We start from the raw sequence: 20,600 nt of genomic DNA, 5'->3' as shown, positions 1-20,600 counted from the left end.
CTTTACGCAATGCTGTTGGCCTTGCTGTTTGATATATATTGTGTCGCAGGCCCGCAGCACGTGACGGTTTTGTGCCCTCCCATGAAAATCATATGCCTTCCCTTTAGATTTGTTCTGGCGCCGGGTCTGCCTCACATGATCCGAGGTACACAAGTGAAGTCGCTTTCATTCGTCCCGGCGTCAAGCAGACGCGCGCGAGTCCTCGGAAATGAGCCGTTTGTCATTTCCCTAATGTTCGCGTCTCAGTCTCCCAGGTCCTCCGGCAGCGACCCGGAAACGGATGTCGGCGCGCCGTCTCGAAGGAAAACAAATTTCTCTAAAGGCTCGTCGAGGATCGATTATCGAGGAGGCTGTCTGGAGTAGCTATAACCGAGGATACACTGATTTAGAGGAGAGAGGAGTCTCTCTGGAGGAGCTATAACCGAGGATACACTGATTTAGAGGAGATAGGAGTCTCTCTGGAGGAGCTATAACCGAGGATACACTGATTTAGAGGAGAGAGGAGTCTCTCTGGAGGAGCTATAACCGAGGGTACACTGATTTAGAGGAGAGAGGAGTCTCTCTGGAGGAGCTATAACCGAGGATACACTGATTTAGAGGAGAGAGGAGTCTCTCTGGAGGAGCTATAACCGAGGATACACTGATTTAGAGGAGAGAGGAGTCTCTCTGGAGGAGCTATAACCGAGGGTACTGGTTGGCGACCACTGCTTTAGGAGATATCTACAAATAAACAGTAGATATTTGTCATGAAACCATATAATAAAATATACAAGGGACCCCTGCCCTCGACCAACGAGCCATGACAAGAGGCTATTCTTTGGTCTTCCCAACGATATTCTGTGTATTGCACTTTGTCCTCAATGAACACAGCTTGGATAAAAATGCATGGCTTCTCTACACAGAAGATGAGCCTTGATCATTATTTGCCATAACTCAACATTAGGTTTCTAGCAGGGCACAGTATTGGTCAAATTGTGAAGTACACATTGCTTCCAACGAAGAATATATGATACCTAAACTAAACCTGGCCCAAACTTACGTAGATGTCTTGGGCTCGTCCGGGATTTGAACCCAGGACCTCTAGCACCCTAAGCGAGAATCATACCCCTAGACCAACGAGCCATGATAAAAGGCTATTTTTTTGGTCTTCCCAACGATATTCTGTTTATTGCACTTTGTCCTCAATGAACACAGCTTGGAAACAAATGCATAATTTCTCTAGACAGAAGATGAGCCATGATCATTATTTAACCCAACTCATCACTAGATTTCTAGCAGGAGACAGTGTTGGTTAAATTGTGAAGTCCACATTGCTTCCAACAAAAACATTTTGATACCTAAACTAAACCTGTTCTACGCCTATCCCGGCTCCTCCGGGATTTGAACCGGGGACCTCTCGCACCCAAGGCGAGAATCATACCGCTAGACCAGGGTTGCCCACACTTTTTTGGCAGGTGAGCTACTTTTGAAATGACCAGCTCACCGAGGTCTACCAACCACAAATAAAATCCCAAATTGCAAGGGTTGCTGAATAACACGTTTTATTTATACATGGGATAATAGGGCTGCAACAAACGACTCATTTGATAATCGATTAATCTTTCGATTAATGAAACGATTAATCGACTATTCGGACTATTACTGTATGCCTTGCACAATTTCTCAAACGCTCTTATTTAGCCATCAACTTTTAGATGTATCTTGAGGTTGTTTTAGGCATGTGGAAACTAACAAGACAATAAAGATGAATACTTGATTCAAAAATACATATATTATTAAATTAACTTAACAAATTGTGAACAAAATTAACATTGCTTTTTATTTAAATTAAATAAATAATATTTCACATCAAAAGAAACAACAATGTTTTAACAAATGGTATTAAATAATCTGATGACAGAACTGTGAACAGAATAGCTGAAACTTTAACAAACTAAGTAACTCAGTTTCCTCTAATCATTAACCCGTGTTTGTATAATGTAGTTAACTCCGTGTGCTGCTGCTAGCATACAGAACACCTGACGTGGAAACGTTCCTCTGGATGGAGCTACAGAGCTGCTAGAAAGACAGTGGAACCCGGTGCATTCCTCCGTCTGGATGTGGATGCTACAAAATCCGATGCTGTTGGTCTGTCTATATTAATAGTTTAGGTGAAAATGTGGATGAAGCAACCTTACATTTTTATGCGGATGATACCGTGATGTTCTGTGCAGGTCCCTCCATTCAGGAGGCTGCTGTTAAATTACAGGCTGTTTTTAACATTATTCAGACTCAGCTCTCTGAACTAAAGCTTCTTTTGAATGTGGATAAAACCAAGTTAATGCTCTTTTCTAAAGCTAAAGCTACAAATACACCGGAGACTGCTTTGGATATTGTAACTACGCAAGGAATACAACTTGAAGTGGTTACCTGTTACAAATACCTTGGTATCTGGCTTGATGACTGTCTCTCTTTTAAACTTCATGTCAATAACCTGCTTAAAAAGCTGAGGGTTAGGCTAGGTTTCTTCTACAGGAACAAGTCCTGTTTCTCGCTTGAGGCCAGGAAAAGGCTCTGTGACCTTTTTACCTGTGCTGGATTATGGTGATTTGTTATATATGAATGCACCTGCCCATTGCCTGAGCAAGTTAGATGCTGCGTATCACAGCGCACTGAGATTTGTGACAAATTGTAAAGGACTTACGCATCACTGTACCCTGTATACCAAGGCGGTTATGCCATCACTTACTGTACGGAGGCTCAGTCACTGGTACTTTTTCATTTACAAAGCCAAGGGCCAGTGGCGGTTGGTGGAAAATATTTTTGGTGGGGCTTTTGATATAGTGAGTATGCGAATATTCGCTTCGCTCTAAACGCTCCTATCGCATCGCTCTAGTCGCTCGAGTTTCACCGCAGCTGCCAGCTGTGTTTACTCGCATCATTCAAACAAGATGCGCTGGCTCGGGAGCTACAACTACAACAAAATGAACATATTTTACCGTGATTAAATTGTAATACACATTTCTAAATGATGCCGACGTAACCACATACTGATACCGGTTAGTAAAAACCTTGAATTAATGCTTTGACAAGTCTGCAGACAGACGGCAGAGAAACACCTTTTAGAATGCTTGTTTTCTGAATGGAGCTTGGCTAAGCTAACGTTATATATGCTCCGACCGTCCACACTCACAACAACGGCCTATACAGACATAAATCAACCAGCGACTGTATTCTCCATGACACAGACAGTCTGTGGTTTGTACTTGTTTAACTTTTGTCTAGTTTCTGAACAGATCGTATCTGTCCCCGGCTGTTTGAAGAGCAAGCATGGGAAACAAAAGATAGCATTTACCTGTTTGCATCCAGCTAGCCTCGTTGATACGTTTTGTCTTTTTCACGAGCTTGCTGTGATATATACAAATCGGGTTGGTCCGGTCCAAGGTCTTTAAGTATCAATTTATCTCCCAAACTTCTCCTTTGGAAAGGATTGGAGAGTAGCTCTTGCACGGAATTGGGTGCGGACCGAGGTCCGGCGACTCCACCTGCACACCATTCTAAATACTGCGTCACCTTGGTCACTCACGAGTCTAAAAAACAACTCACGTCACGTAAGCAACGTGGGCGCCAACGTGAGCGCCCTCGTGACCAAAATATTTGACGGCGCTGATTGGCTGAAATTATGTTTCGGCGGCACAGTTTAATATTGAGACTTTTGCAACGTGCTGGTTGCTGCCGTTTGTCTCGGGGGCTCCGCCCGGTAATGATAAACTAATGCCACGGGCAGGAAACATGTGACTTATCAGTAACTTTAGACATCGTAACACCATTTTAAACGAGATTCTATTGTAGATTATACATTTTACTGATACCAATTGTATGATATTTACCTTGTTCATTAAAAATAAAAATATATATATATTTTTTAAATATATATTTTTTAATTTAATATTTGTTTTAATATATTTTTTTGAATGTGGGAAGAGGTGGGGCGGCGCCCCTAGCGCCCTTATGGGCCGGCCGCCACTGCCAAGGGCTGTAGCCTGATACTTATGATATGCTTTAGGAGCTGTGTGTGTTTGTTGTACAATGTGTAGGTGTGTGTGTGTGTGTGTGTGTGTGTGTGTGTGTGTGTGTGTGTGTGTGTGTGTGTGTGTGTGTGTGTGTGTGTGTGTGAGAGTTGATGTGCCAGGCAGACAGGCAGGTGTCAGTACGTTATCTGACATATAAATGGTCAAACATGGTACATTCTCCGTTAGCCTACGAGCCGTTTGAGCGAAGGACTATTCCTTCTCAGTGTAGCATGACATTGGATATGCGCTGAACTTCTCCTGGATTGGAATTTTTCCGAACATTTCCGGAGGAGGAGTTTGCAGAAATGTGCAAACAACAAAAATGTGCAAATAACAATAGGTTCCTCGCACTTCGTGCTAGGACGCCGTTGGGTCCTAGCGCTCCGTGCTCGGGCACTAATAATAAACACGTCTTATAATAAAAAGCAATAAAAGCACAATTTCAAAAAGTGTAGGAACTGGAAAGCAGTTGGAATTAAAAGCAAATGAATCCTCTTGAAATAGAACATGTCAAATAGGAGAACATTAATCCTTTGAATTGGCCTGTGCATACAAATAAGGTACGCTTCAAAATTGTCCTACGTGTTATTCCAGGATGCAGATAAGCATTTCCCAAGCTCAGTAATAACCAACATATCTAAGCTGATCTGTAGATGGCACACGTTGCCTGCCCATCTCTTTTCTTTTGTGTTGCATCTAATGATGGATTTGGTGTAAACAATAAAACACTAACATTTACACAACAATAAAAGCTTTCCGTTACTCTGCTGCCCTCCTCTTCTCAGGTCCCCATTGTGCAGCACGGCCATATCAGGCTTACCTGATCAGTGGCATCGCACGGTGGAACTGCGACAGGAGCTCCAACGCAGTGTTTGGTGGCAAGGGACGGCGTCACAGGACATACTCAGCGCCTCTCATCCACCGCCTCAACACCCGCTGTCAGCAGCTGTTTGGAGAGAATGTAGAGGAGAATCTCCGGGCCCCCGCTGAGGTGGATTCCCACGAGCTGCTGGGGTTGGAGTCCCTCTTCAGCCAGAGCATGGTGAATCCGAATCTGGCCCCTTTTCACGGGAGGACATCATCCACGATGGCCCCGGTCCAGACCAGGAGGTGGTTCAGCCCGGGCAGCCTACTCCAGATCCCGAGGTACCAGAGCGACGGGGAGTCACATTGTGAGGGAGACCATGTGCTGGATGCCATCCTGCCCCACATCACACTCGTCACAGACTAAACCTCCACTGTCAACCCGCCCGCTTTTGTAAGTGACTTGGTGTCTTCTAGAATGAAATTAAAATGCACTGTATCAGTGGTCAATGTATCCATTTCAACTTCCCACATTTTCCATGTCATTTCTTTAACAGGAGGATGCCTGCAGTCAAAACCCTCTTCCCGGCTTCCAGCAGTTGGAGAGGTTCTGCTCGCTGCTGGTGGAGATGGGTCTCGTAGGTGACAAGCTGTCCCTCGTCACCCAGCAGAGGAACACGATCCTGGCTGCCTGGAATGCAGTGGAGGACCACGACAAACAGCAGCAGAAGTTCAACCAGCTGTACAGAACGCACTGGGGCAACACCCTGTACTGCCGCTCTAAACGGCACAACCTTGTCGATGCTGCTGTGATACAGCGCGTGAAGATGGGCATTCGCTACACACCAGCACAACAGGACATTAGTGCAATGAACAACATGCTTATGTACACGCTGGTGAAACTGCTGTGGTTGAAGTCACCACAGGGTTCTCGCACAAGCCCAGAGAAGACCACTATCTTGAAGGCGTACGAGAGGATCCAGCACCGGGTTTTGGTGGACGATCCCGTCTTGTCTCAAGCAGGCTTTCCGCTGCCAAAGATAAACATTAAGACGGTGCGTGACTTTATCTGCGCTCAAGAATGTCTCCTCAACCTGCGTGTGACCAACCAGCCAGCGATGCTCTCAAAGACCACTTCCGTTTCCTCTGCCCACTTGCCTCCAGCGCCACACCAGCCAGCAGTCCTCCCTCCACCAGACTACCCACTGATGCAGCACGTGCCGACACCCAGCACGGCAGGGACCAAGTCATTGAAGGGAAGGAGGGACATGATCATACCTCTCTCACACCCTCAGATATCACTGCCAGCTGTGTCATTGCCACCAACCCCAGCCCTTTGCCCTCCCCCTCTCCATCCACAGCAATCCGGCGATTGCTGGCCCCTCCACGAGGCCCATCGTGCCTGCCATTGCTGGACGTCCCATACTGCCTGCCACCAGTACCATCGCCAGACCTGTGCCCTCCCTTTTCCCTGGCCCCATCCTGCCTGCCAGTCAGCCAACCCCAGCCATTGCTAGCCTCTCCTCAATGCCCTTACTGCCTGCCATTCAGGCAACCCCGCCTGCTGATGTGTCTGTCCCCACTACTCTCGAGTGCATTCCCTCATCCTGGGCAAGGTCCACGCTTGACAAGCGCAAGGGGATGGACGAGCCCTCGGGAGTAGGAGCCAAAGTGTACAGGCGCAAAGTCTTCTGCCCTGTGAAGAGGATGTCTCCATCAAAGTGTCTAGAGAACACAGTTTACAATAGTTACCAACATGTTACAGCTGTTGCTATGTAAATATTGTAAATAGTCATTTCAATATTTTTCAACTTGCTGTGTTATCATTTTTATTTTTCATGTTGAGTTTTATATGTATTATGTATATTGTAAATATATGTACGTCCTTAATGTCCTTAATGTCATTTTGGAGGGATTTCATTCATCCATCCATCCATCCATCCATCTTCTCCCGCTTATCCGTGGTCGGGTCGCGGGGGTAGCAGTTCCAGCAGAGAGCCCCAAACTTTCTTTTGCCTGGCGACATCAACCAGCTCTGACTGGGGGATCCCAAGGCGCTCCCAGGCCAGCGAAGAGATATAATCCCTCCACCTGGTCCTAGGTCTACCCCTTGATCTCTTCCCAGCTGGACGTGCCTGGAACACCTCCCTAGGGAGGCGCCCAGGTGGCATCCTAACTAGGTGCCCGAACCACCTCAACTGGCTCCTTTCGACGCGAAGGAGGAGCGGCTCAACTCCGAGTCCCTCCCTGATGACCGAACTTCTCACCTTATCCCTAAGGGAGACACCAGCCACCCTGCGGAGAAAAACCCATCTCGGCCGCTTGTATCCGCGATCTCGTTCTTTCGGTCATGACCCATCCTTCATGACCATAGGTGAGGGTAGGAACAAAAATGGCCCGGTAGACAGAGAGCTTTGCCTTCTGGCTCAGCTCCCTTTTCGTCACAACGGTGCGGTAAAGCGACTGCAGTACCGCTCCCCCTGCTCCGATTCTCCGGCCCATCTCACGCTCCATTGTTCCCTCACTCGAGAACAAGACCCCGAGATACTTGAACTCCTTCACTTGGGGTAAGGACTCATTCCCTACTTGGAGTTGACAGTCCATCGGTTTCCTGCTGAGAACCATGGCCTCAGATTTGGAGGTGCTGATCCTCATCCCAGCCGCTTCACACTCGGTTGCGAACCGATCCAGTGAGTGCTGAAGGTCGCAGACCGATGAAACCATTAGAACCACATCATCTGCAAAAAGCAGTGGTGCAATCCTTAGTCCACCGAACTGCAGACCCCCTCCCCCATGACTACGCCTCGAAATCCGATCCATGTATATTACAAACAGGATTGGTGACAAAGCGCAGCCCTGGCGGAGGCCAACCCTCACCGGAAATGGGTCCGACTTACTGCCGAGGACCCGGACACAGCTCTCGCTTTGGGAGTACAGAGATTGGATGGCCCTGAGTAGAGACCCCCTCACCCCATACTCCCGCAGCACCTCCCACAGTAACTCCCTGGGAACTCGGTCATACGCCTTCTCCAAGTCTACAAAACACATGTAGACCGGATAAGCGTACTCCCAGGCCCCTTCCAGGATCCTTGCGAGAATAAAAAGCTGATCCGTCGTTCCACGACCAGGACGGAATCCGCATTGTTCCTCCTCAATCTGAGGTTCGACAATCGGCCTGACCCTCCTTTCGAGTAGCTTAGAGTAAACTTTCCCGGGGAGGCTGAGTAGTGTGATGCATCACACTACGTCCTTAATGTAAATAGTTTTATGTACATTACATGTTCAACGCTTTTATCCAAAGCGACTTACATACTCAATACTGTGGGGTGAAGTGTCCCAGGGACACAACGACATGCTGACTGAAGTGGGGTTTGAACCTGTGCTCTCCTGATCCCAACACCAACGCACTGCGCCACGGCCTCCCTGTACATAATTGTACATCTGATGTGTATCCACTTGAGCTTTTTTACCTGTGTTTATGTTGTTGCTGTTGCCATCCTTTATACTGAGTCAATGAAGGTGAATGGTTGCTCAGGAAAAGTCCTAAAGAATCCAACTGGGTTCAATAGCTGGATCATTCCTGTTCTTCGTCTGCAGTGGAGTGAGATCTCGTTGTTGTTGACTTGCATAACAACAAATGTTAGTTTACAAGAAGTCCCCTAACATTTGATTCATACCTGCTGATGACAAATAAATCCTGGGATCTACAAAAGTGAATGTGTTTCAAAGCATCTGATTTGTATCCACTTGAGCTTTTGTACCTGTGTTTACCTTAGTTTATGCTGTTGCCATCATTTATACTCAATCAATTAAATATTTTGCCAGAAAGGTCCAACTTTAGGAATACAGAGCAGTTCTTATCATGCCATAACCATAGCCGTGTTCAGATAACGAACAAGTAAATGAAAACAGAATGAGACGGAGAAGTGTGTGCGTGTGTGTTAGGGGTGTAACGGTTCACAGAAGTCACGGTTCGGTTCTTACCTCGGTTTGGGGGTCACGGTTCGGTACAACAAGAAAAAGCAAAAAAAAGTCCCAAATGCATAATTCCAGGTTTGTTGTTATTTATGTTTGAACAGTAGCAAGTTTCAGTTTAAAAATAAGGAACTCTGACATTTTGAATAATGAACTGTATTAAAAAGTTAAAAACAAACCACAAGCAGTACCACACACTCAGATGGCCATATTATCTATAATGGCTGATGTCAAACAAAAAGGTTTCATCAAGCTATAAAACTAAAAAGAATGTCTTGAAAATATGATATCATAAATAATAAGAAAGTGTTTCCAGAGCACAAAGTCGTTGAAAAACATATGCCAAAAGCTTCCGTTATTTATTTCGGTCTCTCGGCTCTCATGTCTCTTGGCTTCTTAAAAGCAGCGGGGATCAGCTGCTGAACTGCTGTTGTCTTTTGCCGGCTCCAGTGATTGGCAAATCTGGGTGATGCCTTCTGATATGATTTAGCATGTGTTACCATTAGCATACCGCACCGCTATCGAACAACGCCGACACACCGTCCTCGTCCGAACCACCACTTGCACACTTCATCATTATTGTAGTCCACAGGGAACCCGAAATGTTCCCACACAGCTGATTTAAAAGAAGCAGGTGGGTTCTAGCTCCTGTGTGTTATCTGAAATCGCTAACTTTTCTTCTTCTTGGATTTTGTTCGTTTTGTTGTTGTGTTTCTTCTTGTTCTTCTTTACTTGTTTAAGGGCGGCTGGCAAACAGCTTTGAGGCGCAATACCGCCCCCTGGATTATAAATAGTGTAATGGATACTGCCCTGAATGACACTTTTTTCCCCACTCGTAATAAAAAGGCGTATTCGTCGCGTGACTGCATGTGTCGAACCGTGACGAATACGGATACCGTTACACCCCTAGTGAGTCGTGAAATATGAATTATTGAATGGAATAATGGGGATTAATTTGTTTATCTAAATATATGGACAAAGGTAGAGTAACACTATACTTGCACAGTACACAATGTTCAGATGACCTTGCCCAAAAGCAAACATTTAAGTTGCTTTAGTCAGACTCAAAAATATTAAAACACTTTATAAAATCAGACTCGAGAGTCTGATTTTATAAAGATAAAGATATCTCACGGAAGAAAAGACACATTTGAATTAAATAAGCTTTATTTCAATGAGACTCAAATTCAGAAAGACTACAGCTCTCAGGACATCAGGAGGAGGAAACAGCTGGCTTGGCTCTCATAGTTCTTCAAAACAATGCAGTGTGCATTCGCTCATGGACTTTAAAGGTGAATACTTTGAGAAAAAGATTTCCCACACTCTTCACACCACTATGGTTTTTCTCCTGCGTGAATACGTTGATGTATTTTGAGCGCACCTGATGTAGTGAAAGTTGTCCCACACTCTTCACACCAGTACGGTTTTTCTCCTGTATGAATACGGTGATGTATTTTGAGAGCACCTGATTGAGTGAAAGTTGTCCCACACTCTTCACACCAGTACGGTTTTTCTCCTGTATGAATACGGTGATGTATTTTGAGATTACCTAATTGAGCGAAAGTTTTCCCACACTCTTCACAGCTGAACGGTTTTTCTCCTGTATGAATACGTTGATGTGATATGAGAGCACCTAATTGAGCGAAAGTTTTCCCACACTCTTCACAGCTGAACGGTTTTTCTCCTGTATGAATACGGTGATGTGATATGAGAGCACCTGATGTAGTGAAAGTTTTCCCACACTCTTCACAGCTGAACGGTTTTTCTCCTGTATGAATACGTTGATGTGATATGAGAGCACCTGATTGAGTGAAAGTTGTCCCACACTCTTCACAGCTGAACGGTTTTTCTCCTGTATGAATACGTTGATGTGATTTGAGATGACTTGATTGAGCGAAAGTTGTCCCACACTCTTCACAGCTGAACGGTTTTTCTCCTGTATGAATACGTTGATGTCTTTTGAGATGACTTGATTGAGCGAAAGTTGTCCCACACTCTTCACAGCTGAACGGTTTTTCTCCTGTGTGAATAAGCAGGTGGCTCTTTAAATTTCCAGTTGTTGTAAAGGATTTGTCACATTGCTGACAGCTGTGACGTCTCTCTTTTCCTTTCGGTTTCTAGAACAGACGGACAGAGAAAGAGAGAAAGTCAATCTAAAAAGCATAAATACACAAGTTAACACAATAAAAACTCACCTAATATAAACCTTGAGTTAACAAAATACTACTTATCAACCGTTTGTGTTTATTATATTTGATACAGTAATACAGCAATATTCTAACCACAGTATATACCAGAGGTGGGGGACTCGAGTCACATGACTTGACTCGAGTCACATGACTTGAGTCGCATATTTTTTGACTTGAGACTTGCTTGACTAACATTGATAAAAGACTCGACTTGACTTTGACTTGGTATTCATGACTTGAGACAAAGGACTTTACTTTTTAAAATAAAATATTTGCATTTGTATTGTACGAAGCCCCTAGAGGGCAATGAAGAAAAAAAAGAGAAAGTATCTCGTTCGCAGGAGAAAGTAGGAAGTGGAGCGCACAGGAGACAGCCGTTTCATTGCAGACTGTTATGTTTATGTGGGGAAATACATACATTATTTGAGATATATATTTCAAACTCGGACTTCAGTTTAGGGACATTTCGGCCAGGGGTGTAGAGTTATTTGTTCAAGCACCGGATCGGCAAAACAGGAGAGTCTGTGAACCAGTCTGCCTTGACCTATGTATTCATGTCTGTGACTCTCACAGTATTTGCTGCCCACAGCTGCTTTATAGAAGAAAACCTCCTTCACTTCATGAAATCTCTGCGGCACCAGGAGGCAGTAACGTGTGACTCAGCAGAATCTGAGAAGAGCAGCAGCAGCTGCAAAGAGCTGTGCCTTCACTGTGTGTACCTTCATTAGAACAGCTAAAGAGCGACCGCAGGACTTCCGGTGACGTCATGGGAGAAGCAGCAGCTTAGAAGTGGAGCTCCGCCAGACTATACACAAAAATAGAGACAACTAGTAATATAAGACGTTTTAAAAAAATAAGAAAGAGCACTCCTGCATGATGAGCTCGTCAACCAGAAACAAAGCCCCCAACAAACAAGATATCTCAAAGGAAAAAAACGATAAACAACGGAGACCGGCCAGCCCAGCTAGCGCTAGCTTGACAACAGATAGCAACATGTGCGAGTCGGACCATGAAGTTACGTTGATGGGTGAGCTGGGGAATCTCCGCAAGGAAAATCAAGAAGGGCATAATCAAACAAAAATGTCTCTAGATCGACTGGAACAGACGGTGCTAGATATAAAAGTTCAAATGGGCGAACATGAAGGGAGGATTGGAAAGTTGGAGGACAGAGTCGGCATGGCCGAGGACGTAGCGGTGCGGCATCAGAGGGCGCTCCGATACCTGATCCACCGTGATATTGCCCTCTCAGCCACCTGCGACGACTTGCAGAATAGACAGAAGAAATAATGTGAGAATCTTTCAGGTACCAGAGGGGAGTGAGGGAGGAAACATGGCAGAATTTATTAAAGAACTGTTACACAAGGTGCTTAAAATACCATCACTAACGGATATTAAGATAGAGAGCACACCGATCCTCTCTTCTGGAGTGAAACTACGTTCCCAGAGATTGACTTCACTGTATCCAAACCTTCTGATCTTAGTTTAAAGCTAACCCTTCTCTGGACTTTGCCCCTCTGGTCACCCATACACGATTTCTGAACTTAAACGGAAAAGGTGTGATAGTTAGATATGACCTGACCTTTGCCCTAGGTAGCTTTTCCATAGGAATACATTCAGCCTTGTCAAATTGAGTGGAATGATTTGATAGGAGTGTGTTTGTGAGTATTAGTAACCGCCACTGTGAGGATCTTCCTCCGAATACCTGCGGGAGATAGGTGTGTGTTTTTGAATGTTAGTACCCGCCATCTGTGTCGGAAAAAAGGTATGGAATTGATTTGGTGAATGAAAAGTTGAATGTGCTTTTTATTATCACCGGTCTTTTTATGAGGAAATACCTCTAAATTCTATCGGGAGATTTTAAAATGTCACAACTGAATTGGGCAGTTGAAGTTAAACATTTTGGTAATAAATGTAAGACTGTGAATTAAAGTTTCATATTTGAACATGATCACAGCATCATTTTTTTTTAGTATGATTATAATGTTGTAAAGAGAGAAGGTAAAAACCCTGTATTAGTTTGGACCTATTTTTCTTCAAATAAACTGATCCCACCAGTTGGATTGGGACAACTTAAAGGACATTTGCGCTCTCCTCTCCTGCTTCAAAGGTAAGATTGCACCCTGCCACACTCATGTTAAGGTAGGACCACACCTCATTTACCGATACCAAAATCCTTCAGGATCCCTTAAACAGATTAATAAAGAGTTGTCTGAATTGAAACAGCAGTTAATTGAACCTGGTTCTTCGGGGAGTTAATAGAGGTGAGATCTTGCTGACCTTGGTGGATCTGAGCCAAGCAGTAAACTTACATAGACGCAATAACTTCGGTCAGGTCAATTAGTAGGTCAGAATAATTTACCGGAATAAATTATCAGGACCTCGCCGACTCTCAACAACGCCAACACAAGAAAACCACACTAACAGTCCATCTTCAAATCTTCAAAGACTATCTCCAGCAGTACAGTAACGCACTCAAAGCAGCCCGGTCTAATTACTACTCACAACTCATTCAGTCTGGCTCCAGCAACCCCAAGCGTCTGTTCTCCACCATCAGCAAACTTCTCAAACCCTGTGACAACGCCACCTCATCCTTCACCACCGAACAGTGCAACTCCTTCCTCTCGTTTTTACAAACCAAAATCAGCTACATTTACAGCAATCTGACACCCTCATCAGCACCCCCCACCTCCCCTCCTGGCTCCCCCCGCTTCACCTCACAGCCCCTGTCCCACTTCTCCCCTGTGACCCCCATGCAACTGTCCGACTTCATGACTGGAATTAACTCCACCTGCAAATGTGTTAAAGAGAGCCTCCCTGCCATCTCCCAACTCATCGCCACCATCATTAACTCCTCCCTCAGATCTGGATCAGTTCCCCCCTCTCTCAAACTGGCTGCTGTCACACCCATTCTCAAATCTCCCCTTTCTGTCAAAAATACTTGAACGTGTCGTTGCCTCACAACTTAAAGCCCACCTCAGCTCCAATGATCTCTTTGAGCCATTTCAATCTGGTTTCCGATCAAAACACAGCTCTTTTCAAAATCACAAACGACCTCCTCCTCTCCTCTGACTCCGGCAACCTTAAGATCCTCATCCTCCTCGACCTCACCGCAGCATTCGACACCATCAATCACGCCATCCTGCTGTCCCTCCTCGAATCATCACTCAACATCACCGACAGTGCACTCTCCTGGCTGAAATCCTACCTCACCGCAGAGTCCTGCACGGGTCTGATTTTCAAGACCCGCTCCCGCACCGCGACGTGCAATACCGAACCCGCCCCGCTACCCGCACATATTGCCAATTAGTTCCGCATCCCGACCCGACCCGTCGGCACAAGATCCGCAACCCGACCCGAACCCGCATAGCCTATGAGCAGTGAAAACGTGCAATTATTAACACACGCAGTTTCATATTTGTCTCAGAAAGCGTGGGATGTTGGTTATTTCCTCCATCTAGGTCTGATGACACCAAAAGCCTCCCAGACGTTGGATTTCGCTCGAGGAAGTGTTATTGAAAATGCTGTATTCTCCGCTAGAGAGCTTCACCTCAGCCATTTCCAATGTGGCGCACAGCAGCAGATGGATGCGCTGCAGAGGTTATGATTATGCGCGGTCCCGCGGGGGAGAGGTCTGAGGATTTTAAACATTAAACTAATTTATTATTATTTTAATATATTTATTATGCAATACCCGCGACCCGACCCGCATCATCTTTGTTTTACCCAGAACCGAACCCGGAAAAAAGCGTTTGAAAAAAATACCACCCGCGAATCACCTTTTTTGCGGGTACCCGACGGGTACCCGACGGGTGACCCGACCCGATGCAGGACTCTGCCTCACCGACAGACATCAGTTTATCAACAACTGCACCTCCTCCACTGCTCCTCTGTCCCAAGGTGTCCCCCAGGGTTCGGTGCTTGGCCCCCTCCTCTTCATCCTCTACATGCTCCCCCATGGCAAAATAATTTGTCGCCACAACCTTCAATTTCACTGCTACGCCGATGACATCCAACTTTATATCTCAACAAAAACCATCCCCCCCAAAACACACTCCACTCTCACCAACTGTCTCTCAGAAATAAAAGCATGGATGCAAACAAACTATCTCCAACTGAACAGTGCCAAATCAGACATCATCATCATCATCATCGGCACCCCATCCCGTACCAAAGACATCCAGAATTTCAACTTCACCATTGACAGCCACACTCTATCTCCCCCCCCCCTCACATCCGCAACCTCGGAGTCATCTTCGACAGTCAGCTCAAATTCAACCACCACATAAATCACATCACCAGGACCGCCTTTTTCCACCTCAAAAACATTGCCCGTCTCCGCCCATCACTCTCCTCCTCTGCTGCTGAGACCCTGATTCATGCATTCATCACTTCACGACTCGACTACTGCAATAGCATCCTCTACCGCATACCATCCAACCTAATCAATAAACTCCAACATAGGGTTGTGCAATTAATCGTATTTTAATCGCGATTACGATTATGGCTTGCGACGATTATGAAAACAGCATAATTGACAAAATACGATTATTTTTGCTGGGTGCGCTTTCGCCCCTCCCTAAAAGCCCACTCGGCCACGTGGGAGTGACATGTGTTGTGAGTGTTCAGCGCGAGCGAAGATGTCAGAACAAGAGCAGCAACTAGTTAAAAAGAAGGGTACAACTATTTCCACTATTTGGAAGTACTTTGTCATTACATTCCACATCGCTAAAGATATGTGCCCAGTTAGCACTGTTAGCAACCAGGGCTTTAAGCAACTTGTCAACACGTTGGACAAGCGTTACGCGATGCCATCTCGGTATTATTTCAGCAGGTCTGCGCTGCCTGCGCTATATGACAAATGCCGTGGGGAAGTTGAGAGAGATGTGGCTTCAGCTGACTACTTTGCGACCACAACGGACCTATGGTCTAGCCCAGGGGTGCCCAACCAGTCGATCGCAAGATGTGTCTAAAAATAGAACAACAATATTCTGTTTTATCGTTAATGTCCTGTAACATAATCTTCCTGTGCCAGAATAATGCACTTGAACGCATCAAAGCTTTGTGATTGGCCGGCGTCACCCCATGTGTCGGGGCGTGGCTGAGGGTCTTCAGTACAGGTGGCAATATTGTCACCTGCCTGCGCTCATCTCTGAAACCAGACCATGTCAACAGGCTGGTGTTTCATGAGCAGCCCTACCAGCATTTGCCATGGTGGCATAAACATTTTAATTTGGTCTTAAATTGTAGTTCAACATTTATTTCCTGTTACTTCTGGACCATGACGGTGGGCCAGCCTTCAACGTTTAACTGAGTGGAATAATCAATATGTTTTACCAACATGTTGGCTATATGTTAAGGAGTGTTCAGTAGGTTGTGCAGTGCACTGCATCACATTTGATTTCATTTATTTTGGTCTAATTTATTTTTATTTATCATATTAATAATATATGTTTAGTATGGTTTTGGAAGTGCGCTCCAACATATTTGTTGATCTTGTTTATTGGTAAAATATTATTTGTTTTAAAGTTCAATAAATGGTCAATGAATAATCGTCAAAATAATCATGATATCAATTATTGACCAAATAATCGTGATTATGATTTTTGCCATAATCGCACAGCCCTACTCCAACATATCCAGAACTCTGCTGCCCGCCTCCTCACCCACACCCGAGACCACATCACTCCCGTCCTCCAGAACCTCCACTGGCTCCCCGTCCGTCAAAGAATCGACTTCAAAGTCCTCCTCATTACTCACAAAGCCCTTAACAATCAGGCCCCCCCCTACCTCACAGACCTGCTGCACCCACCACGCCCCTTCCCGCTGCCTCCGCTCATCAGAAGCCAACCTCCTATCCATCCCCACCCGCACCAATCACCGGACCTGGGGGGACAGAGCCTTCTCCGTCGCTGCCCCCTCCCTCTGGAACTCACTCCCCCAACCCATCAGAGACTGCACTGACCTCACCACCTTCAAAAAACTCACCTCTTCAATCTGGCTTTTAATGTGTGATTGTTTTTGTATTATTTGACTTAAACTTTAACTATATATTTATTTTTTGTTCCTTCCTTTTCCCTTCACTGTAAAGCGTCTTTGAGCACCTGTAAAAGCGCTAACAAATTAAATATATTATTATTATTATTAACCAAGTGAAATGACCCAGAAGTCCCTCAGTGTCAGCCATGATAAGTGCCGTTCGAATTCTCTAGATGATAGGAAAGGAGGTTTCAAACTTCCTTTATCACCTCCTTTAGCTTAGGAACCACTGGACCTCCCTCGCCGAAAGGAGAGGAGAAAATGCTGCCCCACAATGCATTGCAGCCGCAGCATTTGCCGTCATACAACAGTCGGTCGTTCATGGAAACAAACGATTATGACGGAGAAATGATATCATGAAAGTTACGGTGCTTATTAAGCTTTTTAAAACGTATGTGGTAAGTTGCCAAAGTGCTTTATTCTGAACGTTCATCAGTATTATAATCAAAGAGAGAAATATGAACGTTAGTTTTTACTGAAATGATCAAATAAAGTCAACATCTCACAGTCTTCACTGAGCTGTGGGGTTTGTTCTACTTTTAAAGATGTTTGAATGGTGATGTACACAGTGATAGATGTTAAGGACTAACGTTTATAATAAATACATCTGTATTGATTTAAAGATCTTTTCATCAATCATACGTATTGGGATCATTTGTATTAATGTGGACCGGAGGGAGAGGGGGACGAGCAGAAGTTTCACTTTCCTTTTTTATTTCAATTCCAGCTTTGGTCCTGAAGAATCTGTTTCTCTGTTGTCCACGTTCATAAAGCATAAAGCAACAGCATCGAGCACGGTGCAGAGTCTCTACAGCTCAGCCTGGACCTCCCACTCCCCACGTCCCCAACACAACCAGAGGAGGCTACTTTCCCAGCTCACCCCCTGCACAACATCAGCAGCAGAGATATGCAGCAACAGCTGCTCCTCGTCTCCCTCCCTGCCTACAGCAGCGGAGCTCTGCTGCAGTTGTAGCCCAGCCTGCTGCACCCTCCCTCCCCCTGCTACCTCTGAACTGGGAGACATCAGAATGATGCTGTGCACCCGACTTCTGTCCAGCTAAGACATTACATTTATATGTAAATGTAACGCTCAGAGACCCAGGTCGTCGCACGCATCTCTGCTTGTCTAGCTGACATCTCTCAGTGGATGTCTGCTCACCACCTCAAGCTCAACTTTGACAAGACTGAGCTGCTCTTCCTCCCGGGAAAAGATTGTCCCACTCTTGACCTGACAATCAACATCGGCACCTCTGTTGCTCCCTTCACTGGCTTCCGGTAACTGCTAGAATCCACTTCAAGACACTGGTACTTGCTTACCATGCTGCGAATGGATCTGGCCCTTCCTACATCCAGGACATGGTTAAACCGTACACCCCAGCGCGTGCACTACGCTCTACATCAGCCAAACGACTCGTTGCGCCCTCGCTGCGAGGGGGACCCAAGTTCCCAACGGCGAAAACACGTGGGTTTGCTGTGCTGGCTCCAAGATGGTGGAATGAGCTCCCCATTGACATCAGGACAGCAGAAAGCTTACACACCTTCCAGACTGAAAACTCATCTCTTTCGACTCCACTTCGAGCGTTAGAACTATTAACGAAGCACTTTTATACTAATAAAGGACTGGATTACCTAAAGCCAGTTGAGTAGCACTTGAAATGTTTGGCTCTATGAAACCTGATGTACTTATATGATTCTGTTTTCTTCAAGGTTGTGTCTTCCTGGTCGAATGTACTTATTGTAAGTCGCTTTGGATAAAAGCGTCAGCTAAACGCAATGTAATGTAATCGTAGTAATCAGTACAATAGTAATATTATTGAAAATATATTTTTTTATATATATATATATATATTCGTCTCACTATACAGGTTCATTTTGATTGTTTTTGGAAAAAGAGATGCGTTAATTTCATATAAGCTGTTAGAATATTCAGGGACTCCACTCCTCAACCTTTGAGGTTAAGAGTGAGAATCCAGAGTTCTTAGAATCTATCAAAGATGTTGATCCAACTATATGAACAGAAACATGGTGATCTGCTCACTCACTGTCCTCCAGGTTATAATGAAGTCATGGGGCCCTCTATAAAATCAAAAAACATACGCAGGGTAGAACATCGGGAGGGATCTTGGTGTGGTATAAAGGAGATCTTTGCCGTCAGATCTCAGTAGTAAAACAAGGTAAATCACACATTTGGCTAAGGTTAGATCAAAGCCTGGGCATAACTGACAGGAATCTATACGTGTGTGCTATTTATATACCCCCAGTAGATTCTCCTTATTTTGAAGAAGACATTTTGAAACTCTTCATTCAGAAATCGCCTATTTTCAGGCCCAGGGAAATGTGCTTCTAACTGGAGATCTGAACGGACGGACAGGAATTGAACCTGATGTCATAGACCCACAGGGCAGCCACCATGTATTTGGTGAGCCCCCCCTGTTTACCACACCAACCGTCAGCCATCGGAACAGCCTCGACTCTGAAATCAATAAGAATGGCAAAGAGATAGTGCATCTCTGTCGGGCCTTAGGCCTGTACATAGTGAACGGGAGGTTCAGAGGGGACTCTTTAGGGAGGTTCACATACTCCTCAGCTCTAGTGTAGTAGACTATACAATCACTGACATGGACCCCTCCACTATCAGTGCATTCACTGTCAGACAGCAATCCCCCTTTTCAGACCACAACCAAATCAATGTGTTCTTTAAACTCTCAGGTTCGATGAGTGACACAACAAGGGAACCCAGTAAGCTGTATACATTACATCCTACTTACAGGTGGGCCCCAGACAGTGGAGACAAATTCACCATGGCCTTGAACTCACCTGATCTGATGAATGACATGTCACTATTTGACCAAAATCAATATGTTCCTACCAAAGATGGTGTAAACATGGCCATTGATTATATCAATATGATATTTCATAAGGCAGCTATTAAAGCTGACCTTATCAAACAAAAGCAGAAGCCTGTTAAAAGGCAAAACGCTGACAAATGGTTTGACCAGGAATGCAAGACCATCAGAAAAGACCTGAGAAAAATAGCAAATGAAAAACATCGGCAACCAAACAACCCAGCCTTACGCATTAGATACAATGACGTTTTAAACAAATATAAATGTACAATAAGGAACAAAAAAACTAAATGATACCCAATGAAGCTTGAGGATATTGAGAAAGCCATTGATCAAAATCAATTCTGGGATCTGTGGAACAACTTCACACAAAACAACCACAAGCATTACCATCCAAAACTGGTGACATCTGGAGAGAACATTTTGAAAGTTTCAGGGTTCTTACACCTTTTCCAAAGTCAAATCCAAGCACTTTCAAGCATTTTCAAGGTGCATTTTCAAGCATCTTACAGCTGTTAAAAATTACATATCTATATACACATACTTATACTCAAATGATTATTTCCCTACCTCACATTAAATCAGATGTTCTTTATGCTATAAACAACCAAATATGTGTTTCGTGATAGCCTTCTACACGAGGATGACAAATTAAAGAAAAGAAAACTAAGTTTAATATTTCAAAATGAGTTACCCAT

The 20,600-nt window shown here is 44.8% G+C and overlaps 1 protein-coding gene and 1 non-coding gene across 2 annotated transcripts; both read right to left on the bottom strand.

Moving 5' to 3' along the window:
• Positions 1-1,050: 1,050 nt before the first annotated feature.
• On the bottom strand, positions 1,051-1,122 carry trnap-agg. Its single transcript has one exon. It is a non-coding gene; the product is annotated as a tRNA-Pro (tRNA).
• An 8,932-nt stretch (positions 1,123-10,054) lies between these two features.
• Positions 10,055-11,814, bottom strand: LOC117537780 (gastrula zinc finger protein XlCGF8.2DB-like). The gene is made up of 2 exons (XM_034203123.1): positions 11,740-11,814; positions 10,055-10,948 (listed from the first exon to the last, which is right to left on the bottom strand). Exons 1-2 carry the CDS (start codon positions 11,743-11,745, stop codon positions 10,166-10,168), a joined length of 789 nt encoding a protein of 262 aa, XP_034059014.1. The 5' UTR covers positions 11,746-11,814; the 3' UTR covers positions 10,055-10,165.
• Positions 11,815-20,600: the final 8,786 nt, after the last annotated feature.

The sequence above is a fragment of the Gymnodraco acuticeps genome, unplaced genomic scaffold (genome assembly GCF_902827175.1).
Source record: "Gymnodraco acuticeps unplaced genomic scaffold, fGymAcu1.1, whole genome shotgun sequence".
In the NCBI taxonomy this organism is placed as follows: Eukaryota; Metazoa; Chordata; class Actinopteri; order Perciformes; family Bathydraconidae; genus Gymnodraco; species Gymnodraco acuticeps.
The sequence above is the reverse complement of the archived record's forward strand: the minus strand, read 5'-3'. Positions and strand labels throughout refer to the sequence as shown.